The sequence below is a fragment of the Beta vulgaris genome, chromosome 6 (genome assembly GCF_026745355.1).
Source record: "Beta vulgaris subsp. vulgaris cultivar EL10 chromosome 6, EL10.2, whole genome shotgun sequence".
In the NCBI taxonomy this organism is placed as follows: Eukaryota; Viridiplantae; Streptophyta; class Magnoliopsida; order Caryophyllales; family Amaranthaceae; genus Beta; species Beta vulgaris.
The window spans coordinates 65843476-65854310 of record NC_079207.1 but is presented as its reverse complement, the minus strand read 5'-3'; the positions used below and the strand labels follow the sequence as shown (position 1 = coordinate 65854310).

Sequence of the window (10835 nt, the reverse complement as noted above, 5' to 3'; positions counted from 1 at the left end):
CACTTTATTCAAAAAGCCCATTATTTTATTCAAAAAGCCCATTAATACTTATCTTCTTTCTATTGAGCTTAATATGTTGCCTAATTTTAAATTAAAATTAGACGGTCTCTTATAAGACCAACTCTCTATCTATAACACACTGCGTAACTTACAAGAGAATATTGATGTCATATTCTCTAACCACGATTCCTTTTAAGGTATTGTTTTCAAAATCAAACCATTCAATTTTTTTTACTTATTACGTCGTGACGTGAATTTTTCAATTTTTTAATTGACAAAAAATACGAAAAGTAGCAAAATAAATTATAAAATTTAAAAATAATAACATATTTGTTTATTGTAACTAATAACCCAAGGCATCGTCCGAGGAAAAAACTAATTTGATTTTTATTTCTTGACTTCTATTATAAACGTCGTATGACTTCATATCAACAAATGACTTTTCGCTTCTCCGGTCAAATAAATAAAGCCATTGTATTTCCAATGGACCATTATCCACGCTCCTATAAATTGAATTATATTTCCTCGTAACTGGGCCTAGTTACAAAAACCAAAGTTAGTCCATTTAAAAGGCGTAGTCACGTAGTAGTTAGTACAAAATTATCAACTCTTGGTTAACTAGCTTACCACGCAATCACAAGTCACAACAAGCAACACTAACGTCCACGATACTTATCAAGAAACAAATCAATCAATCGATCATAATGACATTAACTTAAACACTCTCATTAAAAACCATTTAAAATATTACAACTACCTAATTGTCGAATCAAATGTCGACTTAAAGAAGACAAATACTTTGATATGAATCTGGTTTTAATTTGTTATTCAGAACTAGTTTTGGGAGACTTTGAAGTTTACTTTCTGTGCTTTGTTCATCTGAAAAAATGGAGATTTTCTCTCTCCTAACCCACTTTCGTACTTCCACCAACTCCTTCTTTTCTCAATATGAGCCACTTGTTTTAATTCTTGCTCCAATTTTCTCTCTTTTTATTGCTCGATTTCTTCATTCTATTCTTACTGTTGTTCTTGAAAATGGGATTAAATCCACTCTTATAGCATCCTTTATGTACATGATCAAGTAATTTATCAAACTTTGTAGTTGTCTTGTTTTTTTCTATTTGCTCCGTTTTAAAATAAATGAAATACTTCTCGATTTTATGTGGGAGCTTTTTTTACGGAGGTGTTTCACTTATTTCAGAACGGAGTTTGAGGTATGTTTTTTTTGGGTTATGTAACTTATGTTTGATAAGATGAGTCTTTCAATTCTGAAATGTGTAGGTTGATTCCTGGTGTTAATCGTTACCTGGATGCTGAAAAACAGAAGGTACTCACTTTTTGTTTTTGTGGAATTTTGATTGATTGAATGAATAGAATGTGAGATTGCATTTAATGTTGTTGATTTTGTAGTATGATTTTGGGGATTGAGATAGTTGGGAATATTGATTTTGATGTTGAAGGGAAATCTAAATTTGACTGACTATTTTGCATTTGTGGCATACATTTATTATTGGTATATTAATTACTTGAGGTGGTATATGACATGAGTTTCAATTATAGTACCCTCTATATCCATCCAACTCGTCAAAGCAAGCACAATTTTTCGTTCTTTGGGCCGTTCTTTTCAACTTATTTTTGCTTATGGGAACTTATTAGACTATATTAGTCCTTATGAGTTAGGAGACCTATTTTGTGAGTGTGTCAAACCTTAATTTTGCTGAATTGAATTAATATGAACTTATTAGAGTGAACTTATCTGAACTTATTTTTTCTGATAAGTACCGACGAAAATGTGAAAACAACAGATGGGTTTATGTAGTCTTCTCACTCCTGGCAGCTAGCTGGTTTACTTGCTCATTTGATCTGCTAACCCCAGTATAAAGGGTTTAAAGCTTTGACATTGTTGGTATTGTTGTGTATCGATTGTCGTAATCAGCTGGTAGCATTGGTTGCTTATAGAGATGCTTGGTAAAGCCAACAGTACTATATAAATGGTTAGCTTTTGGGTAAAACAGTCATGATTTATTAGGAAAAGAACAGCCAGAAAAGCTGTTCCAATCAGCTTGTTCATTAAGATAGGAACAGTCCCTAAAATTCTACTCTAAAGCTAACCCAAAAAAAGCAGGCTGTAAACCACATGCCAAACAAACCTATATATTGAGGGACTTGTATCATTGTAATATTAACATTACTTTAGTACAGAAAGTAATCCAACTCCCTCCATATTCCATATAAATGTAATGGCCAAATTTGACTTTTTTGGTTGAAATAGGCCAACTTCACGTCTTCCTTTTGTTTATGACTTATAACTAAAAGTGTAAAACATATAAGAAGGTAATTTTTATGTAAACTACTTTTTTAAAGACATCTTATCGAGTGTATATCAGTATGTTGTTGGCAGAAAATGCTATTTGGTGCCTGGTAAGGCAAAGGAAATGGGAGCTAAAACCTGGTTTTGCAAAATTAGTTTACCACAAAGTGGGAAAAATATCTTGTTCCACACAGAACAATAGAATTTTTTTACTTGGTTTAAATATGAAGTTGTTTAAAACTTCCTCCATTGCAAAATAGATGTTACATAGACTTTTTCACGTAATTCAAGGTGCTTCTTTGGTCATTAGTATCTTTAATTGCGCACAAGTAAAAATCATTGAAAGTTGATAGTTTGGAAGTATGTATTGATACAAATTTAACACGATCTCACTTGACTATATGTGTTTCGTTATATAATAGCGAGAAAATAGAGTTAAAGTTAGTTGATAAATAGTGTCAATCTACACTTATTTTAGAAAGGAGGAAGTATATGTTTTGAGTGCTCCCACCATGGATTGTGTTAGAAGTGGACAACTCCATGTGTGGCCTACATTGTATTCTGCCCTTAAAATGTTAATATTTTCCTTACATATGTTTCTTTCATAAAATTAAACTTTATTGTTAAAGAAATTAGTGATCAAAGCTAAGGCTATTAACTTTAATATGTAAGCAACTCCTATTATAGTGGATAAGATGTTTGTATAAGTTAGCTTTCTTCACATAATGCTCTAGCTAATTGCAGGTTCTTGCATTTAGATTTTCGAGTAACGTTGTGACCGTGCAAACAAATTCATTGATTTACACATTAAATGTCAAATGAGAACACTAGTATTAGGCTAAAAGAAAATAGTCACTTGGGATGGTTATGCAAATGGAGGGAGTACTAACTTATGCTACCTTTTCCTAATATATAAAAAGATTTTGATATATGCAGTCCTTAGGATTGCATATAAACATTAAGATTAGAAAAGTAGTAATTTAGGAATTAATGTCATAATTATGCGTCGATCGATGTAATAATTCTTTGCTTAATATTTCAAATTTTAACTTCTTATATGCAGCTAATTTTTTTAAAAATATATTTATAGACAATAAGTATAAAAAATGTTGTTATATTTGAACAGCCAAACATCTATATGTAGTTTGATATGAAATGTGGCATCATTGATTATGGAGGGAGCGACGTCTGTGTTTTTGATTCATTACTTGGCCCACTATTAATGTGTATTGGCAGCTATGGATGTTAGATTTGAGCCCGTGAGTCCTGGTGTTTTAGAAGTTTGTTAAGGCCGTTGCAGCTCTTACAAATTAAGAACTAGAAAATATTGTGATCCGTTTCACTAGTGTCCTATCATATCTAGGTATCCCAATCGAAGTAGGTGCTTCAAGGTTTCTATATAGGTCTTGAGGCAGTTTTCTACTTTGTAATTAATGAAGCAAATGTGTTTGTAACACCTTGCTCTTGCTAACCTTGCTTCTTCAGTTAGGGTCGTATATTTTTCTTCAATTAAGGTAGTCAGGATCCTCAACTTCCTGCTCTTGGATGACACAGTATGAAGCTTTAAGAGTGGGTGCATCTTCGCATACAATCTACAACTATACTTATTTGATAAGTGTATTGTAACTCTTTTTGCTGGTTATTTCTTATATTTAAGGCATGTACCACCTTAAGACATCAATACTGTTTGGTAGAACGGCAAGATGGTATCTGTAGCTTTAGGTTCATGGAATCTGCATTAGAACCTTGTGAGCTAATATTGCATGCCACTGCTCTAATTGGTATTTATCACACCTGGATCTTGAAATTTGTAACAATTATCCTTTGTGGTCAATTTATATGCTTTGCTCTTTAGTGAGTGATATTAGTATCCATGAAACAAACTAGTGACCACATCTTATTCAGGGGGTTTAATTGTTTTCTTCTGATATGCAGGTCGTAGATAAGTTGCAATCAGGTAATAAGTCGAAAAGAGATGGTTGGAGAACTGAATTGCCGGCTTCTGGCTTAGGAAGTCGAGTGATTGAAATGATGAAAGAGGAAAAGAGAAAGGATGTGGCATGGCAAGGCAAATGTTCTGGTACAGTGTATGTTTGTATCTTCAATGCGTGATGCACATATAGCCTTTAGTGTATAAGAGAAGATGAATGTAAAAAAAAAACTCATTATTTTGGTATCATGAATTTGGCATGGATTTGTCTATGCTACTTCTGACGTTCAGATTGTATTTATTATAAGCTTACACTCTAATGTATACCTAATGATCTTTGGTGCAGATACATTGGAGGAACTGAGTTTGAAGGTCATTTTTCATTGATAAATGAAGCATGCTCAATGTTAGTAGTGAGCTATATCTGTTTATTTTGTCATGTTAATTTCATTATAACACAAATGCATTGCACTTGTGAAAGGGGTTCTAGTCTTAATTTCTGTATGCCCTTGCAAAGATTCGATTGCTCTTCTAATGCTATCTTTGATTTAGCTGTCCTCATCATCTGTTGTCCTCTACACCCTTATGTTGTCGTTTGTTGCTCTTCTTCATTTTTCCATTGTTGTGTTAGATTGCTTATCATTGCATGTTTAGCTGAGCCAGGTCTGATGGAGAGTAATAGTTATGGGTCTCGAACATGTACTCATTGGTTTTTTTTAAGTACTTATTGTTACTTCTTTAAATCAAAATATGTGAAGTTATTTTTCTCAAATTGAATACCTTTGTGAACTAATAATATTGAATGTGTACATTTTGGATTTGCAAATTATGTCTACTCTAAAGAGGAAAAAGTCTGTTCATAAATTAGTAAATGGTGTCCAAATGGTGAACTGTTTACAGAGAATAGTTTGCTGAAAAATGAGGGTTGGTAAGATTATATTTATGTAATTAAGTCCTATTTTGTATCTTTATGATGCATCTAATGCTACTTGTACAACCCAAATGAGCATTTAGATATTCTGTACGGAATTCTGATAGCTTTGTGTCACTCCTAGTGCGGCCATGCAATGCTATTCACAGATCTATCGTGTCCCCATGCATGCTTGTACCTAGCCTTGCACTTGCATGATTACATTTGTGTATTATAGTTTGCAAAAAAAAATTCCACTTGAGGTCCTGTTGAACAATTGGCGATGCTAATATTGTTACTCTTTACCAGGTTTGCACATACCAACCCGTTACATTTGGATGTTTTCCAAAGTGTCGTACATTATGAGGCAGAAGTAGTTGCAATGACAGCTGCACTGCTTGGGGGTAAAGAAAAGGCGTCTGGAGGTCAGATATGTGGAAATATGACTTCAGGAGGCACCGAGAGTATAGTATTGGCTGTCAAGTCCTCACGTGACTATATGAAAACTAAGAAGGGAATCAAAAACCCAGAAATGTATGTCTGAATGGCATTCATACCAAGTTACCAACTTCTAATTTGGTCAGTATTTCCTTGGCCCTTTCTATCATTGATCGCTGAAAGTTCCCTTTGTTCCTTTTATGGCTAAGTGTAGGATTATCCCTTTATCTGCCCACTCAGCATATGACAAAGCTGCCCAGTATTTCAACATTAAACTTAGGCGTGTTCCTGTGAACAGTGAGTTTCAGGCTGATGTGAGAGCAATTAGACGTTCTATCAACAAAAACACCATCTTGGTAACAATCAATTTATACAGTCCCTTTTTGCAGCTGTAATGTTCTAATTTAGCTAAGGATCTGCAAGTCTGCTGATTGCCTGGCATGTGAAATTAATGAATGTAAATTTCATGCATTAACGTCTCTCTCTAACTTCATGCCTCATAGATTGTTGGATCTGCACCTGGGTATCCACATGGCATTATTGATCCCATAACAGTAAGTAAAGTGGTGTTTAAGATCATTAAGATTCAAGCCTTTGAACATTAATTGATCTTGGAGATTCTCCGTAGGAACTTGGCCAACTAGCGATGAGCTTTGGGGTCTGTTTACATGTTGATCTTTGTCTTGGTGGATTTGTTCTGCCTTTTGCACGTAAACTTGGGTACGTTTTTTGTTGTTGTTGCTTGTATATCTAGTTAAGCTTCCTGTTACTTTCCTATCTTCCTTTGTGTCTGTTGAGCTACCTGAATATATAGGAGCTGATATCAGAGGTTCTGGCATGTGCCACAGCCACTTCCCCTTGTGTCCTAAAGTCTAAGTGTTCAGCTCTGTCCAACATTTCCCTTTAGTACTGAACTTATAAGTTGGTGGTGTTGATTAATAATCAATGACACATAACTTTTTTTGGGTAACAACTACCGCATCATGACAAGGGGTATTCACTTGTTTGTCAGTGGCTATATTTAGGAGCTTGCAAATTTACAAATGTGTAATGTCCTTTCAGGTATCCAATTCCACCTTTTGATTTTTCTGTCCAAGGAGTTACCTCAATATCTGTTGATGTACACAAATATGGCTTGGCCCCCAAAGGAACCAGTGTAGTTCTCTACCGAAATCATGAAATCAGGAAGGTATTATTAATATTGTGGATCTTATCTCTTATCTGAATATCTTTTAAATTGTAGGAGCTGAAAGGTGTACTTTTCTTTTAAAAATTTATTGATCTTCTATTTTTCACTAGTTTCTGGCTTTCTGCTTGTGTCTGGAGGTCTGACAGATTGTACAGAAGATGTACTTGTGCAGCACATAGGAATGTTTTTTATTCTTCTGCTTGTGTTTGTTTAAATGGAGAATGTTATACTAACTATGCATGTTTGCATGACTTCATGCTTTGTGGTGCATCTTCAACAGCATCAATTTGTTGCCGGTGAGTCTATATTATTCATTGTGTTCCCCAGTCATATTTTCAGGAAGCTGTTGGCTATAGTTCTGATTTTCTGAACTTCTGATTGCATGCTTGTTAATACGACAGTTACTGAGTGGTCTGGTGGTCTTTATGTCTCTCCAACCATTGCTGGGAGCAGACCAGGTGGTCTTATTGCTGGTGCATGGGCAGCGATGATGTCTTTGGGTGAGGAAGGTGGGTAACCAGGGCTACCTTTCTTATTTTGAGCTCCCAATTTCTTCCCAAATACTTCTTGTGTTTCATTTTGACTTTTGCACTATCCACAATACCCCACTTTGACCATATTATTCGACTAATATATAAAAACAAATACTATTATGTTAAATGCTATTGGATTTGTCTGAATATATATTCTCAAAGTATGCAACATTTAATAAATTCTGCTAGTAGATAGTTATAGCTATTAATGGTCAAAGTTGTGTGCTAGAAATGTGAAAGTCAAAGTGGAACTCTGAAAAGAATCAGAGGAAGTATGATGATTGATGTTTTCAGATTGCAAATATTATCGTTCTCCTGTAAATCACAGGGTACTTAGAGAATACAAGACAGATTATGGAGGTATCAAAGAAGATTCAGGAAGGGTTTGTGCTGTTTCACTTAACATCTCCCTTTTAGTTTTATGCTGTACACCAGCATATAAACTGATGAGAAATTTATTTCTTCAGAATAAAGGGAATTCCAGAGTTGTTTGTCGTTGGGAGGCCTGACATGACTATTGTGGCATTCGCGTCCAACATTGTTGATATTTTTGAAGTTAACGACTTGATGTCATCTAAAGGCTGGCATCTAAATGCCCTGCAGCGACCCAACAGGTACTTCTACCAGACAGAAACTCTTGTCCACTTCTCGGTACAGGATCATATGTTGTCTTTATCCCAAAACTACCTCCCTGCTAAGTCAGGAAAATCCCAAAATGCTTCATAGTCCATACACAGAATCTATAGAAAATATTATCCCAGTTGTTAATTTATCTATCCTCCTCTACCAAACGGGAGTCCCCTCTACTTCTTGATTTCTTTTTGTTGCATCAAGAGGCACAACATGGATCCATTATAGCTAATTAACTGGATCATTTGTCAGACCATCTGATCAGAACTTTTTGGTCAGATCTAGTTACTTGTGAAGTATTTTGCTGGATTTAAAAGTATCTTTGTGTAGCTCCATAGTTCACTAGAAGGTTAATTTCATACTGAATTTTTTTTTGACATTTAAAGTATTGTTTAACTAATAGACGGTCCGACTGTCGGACTGTTTTGACAGAAAAAATTGTCATATACGCAATGTGACGACATTTTAGGGACTTGGAGATATCTTTCTCATCCAAATCATTTACATGTAACAGCCTGCATATCTGTGTGACTCTTCAGCATGTATCAGTGGTTGATGACTTCCTAAAAGATTTGCAGGAGTCTGTGCAAAAGGTAAGTTCTTACAAATTATATCTTGATATCATTAGAGATTGGTGATTTTATTTAAGAAAAACCATCGAACTTTCAGGTGAAAGAAAATCCAGGTCCAATCAGTGGAGGACTTGCCCCAATATATGGTGCTGCTGGGAGAATGCCTGATAGAGTTATGGTACAGGAATTGCTGGTAAATTTCATGGACGGCACGTGTTGATATGCCCTTTCTTAAGCCTTCCTATCATCTTTATACAGTTCACATTTTAATTTGGAACAAGATTGAATGACATCTTAGATCATTCCACCCTATACAGTGTGAAAGGGGTGGGATTGAATGTTTTAGGGATGCAAGATATAAGTATCTCAAAACATTTACACACAGTCACCATTATCGTAGTAATATGCCTCTGGGAGAATGTTTTGTGTCCCTTACAAATATGACAGTAACTATTAAATGATGTTCTCTAAGTGTAAAGAAATATTGTTATGTCAAAATGAAGAAGACTCTTTCAAGATCGTTTGGATCGATTATTAGTGAGATATGCATTTACTATATCTGAATGAAGGTCATTTTTATTGCAAATGTATATCTTAATGAAGTAGTACATAATCATTTGGAATTTCATGTGTGTGGTGTGCCTCATAGCCTCAGAACAAGTATAAATTGTGCATGCAAACAAAATGGTGCTTCATGTGTAGCACAAGCATCGCTGTAACACAAGTATTCTACATGTGGCATTCGGACGTAAGTACACCCAAGTAGTAAGGGTGCGTTCTCTTCAACTTATTGGCTCTGAACTTATCTAAACTCGAATTTATTGGACCTGATTGGAATTTATTGACCTTATTGAAACTTATTAGACCTTATTGACCCTGATTGAAACTTATTAGATCTTATTGGACCTGATTGAAACTTATTAGACCTTATTGGACCTGATTGAAACTTATTAGACCTTATTAGACAAAAAATTGACCATTAATAACATAAATATTACCCCTAACGTAAATACTACCTCTCAAAATGTATTATGAAGTAATAATTATTGAAATTCGTCCTTTTAAAAAATTATTATTATTAATTATCTCTTATGATAAATAATTTAACAAAAAAAAAATTACTCCCTCCGTCCCATAATATAAGTCCTGATTCTGTTTTTACGCGGGAATTAAGGTTAAATGGAATCTTGATTTATTTGAATAAAAAAAATTATTTTTATTGATAAACACTTACATTGCTTTTTTCTTTTTAACAAAAAATAAAAACTATCATTTAATGTTGCATGATTTAATGTGTAGAGGAGTTTAATGAGGTAAAAGATTCCATTTTGTCATTAATAAGGTGCATTGGAAGCTGAAATTATGATGACATTTTGGGAATTAAACTATTTTCATAAGGGTATTTTGGGTATAATTATTGATTGAAAATAGAAATAAGACTTATATTTTGGGACACCTTATAAGGAAACAGGACTTATATTATGGGACGGAGGGAGTATTATTTATATATTTGCCTAGACATAACTTTCACCACTAATGTATCTAATAGTCTTGTTTTGATTTTATAAAGCACTAGTAGAAAATCAAAAGTTGATTAATATTTATTGCTAACAAGTTAAAATTGGCACATATGAAAAATTCTCACTCCACTTTCATTTACTTGAAGGTAGTAGAATGCATTAACTCCTTATTTAAAGACGAATTACAAAATATTGTAATTATAATGATTATTATTGTTAACCTTAATTATTTGACCATGATTATAATATTATTTAATAATAATATAACCAGCTAATAGTAATATGAATAATCAAATAATAGACAATAATACAAGTACTCCCTCCGTTTCTTTTTAATCTACACACTTTCCTTTTTCGTCTGTTTCTTTTTAATCTACACAGTGTTGCTTTTTCTATTTTTGGTAACATATCACATCTACTTTCCCCTCTTTTTCCATCCATGTCATTTACCTTTTAATATTTTAATCCACTTTTTTGTTTCTCTCTCCCACTTTTCTGTTTCTCTCTCCACTTTTTCAGTTTCTCTATCATATTTTTGTAATTTCTCCTTGGTTCTCTCCTAAAGTGAAATGAGTAAATTAAAATGAAACGAAGGGAGTATAGTACTATACATTGTGGTACGTTAATAAAAAATTCTAATAATAACATAATCAACTAATAGTAATATGAATAATAAAATAATAGACAGTAATACAAATATTTAATAAAATAATAGACACTAATACAAGTATAATACTATATAATCATTGTGGTACTTTAATTAAAATTCTAATAATAACATAATCAGCTAATAGTGGTATGA

At 33.6% G+C, this 10835-nt stretch overlaps 1 protein-coding gene across 2 annotated transcripts; it reads left to right on the top strand.

Annotated features, from left to right (window-relative positions):
• Nucleotides 1–663: 663 nt before the first annotated feature.
• LOC104897531 (sphingosine-1-phosphate lyase) lies at nucleotides 664–9054 on the top strand. Of its 2 annotated transcripts, XM_010684416.3 has the most exons (15): nucleotides 685–1081; nucleotides 1282–1327; nucleotides 4247–4398; nucleotides 4588–4647; nucleotides 5461–5685; nucleotides 5804–5945; nucleotides 6093–6143; nucleotides 6218–6309; nucleotides 6652–6778; nucleotides 7059–7074; nucleotides 7180–7287; nucleotides 7640–7694; nucleotides 7779–7925; nucleotides 8456–8534; nucleotides 8611–9054. In XM_010684416.3, the coding sequence occupies exons 1-15, from the start codon at nucleotides 888–890 to the stop codon at nucleotides 8731–8733; spliced, it is 1617 nt and encodes a 538-aa protein (XP_010682718.1). In that variant the 5' UTR covers nucleotides 685–887; the 3' UTR covers nucleotides 8734–9054. The 2 variants fall into 2 exon arrangements, 1 of the variants encoding a protein (XP_010682718.1); XR_007275194.2 differs by lacking the exon at nucleotides 8611–9054 and having other exon boundaries at nucleotides 664–1081; nucleotides 7606–7694; nucleotides 8456–8536.
• Nucleotides 9055–10835: the final 1781 nt, after the last annotated feature.

Bases quoted from the DNA above. Each gene is read 5' to 3' on its own strand.
- LOC104897531 (XM_010684416.3), top strand. From the start codon at position 888: ATGGAGATTTTCTCTCTCCTAACCCACTTTCGTACTTCCACCAACTCC. The intron at 1,082-1,281 runs GTAATTTATCAA...TGAAATGTGTAG, and splicing joins TCCTTTATGTACATGATCAA to GTTGATTCCTGGTGTTAATC. The intron at 6,144-6,217 runs GTAAGTAAAGTG...GATTCTCCGTAG, and splicing joins GCATTATTGATCCCATAACA to GAACTTGGCCAACTAGCGAT.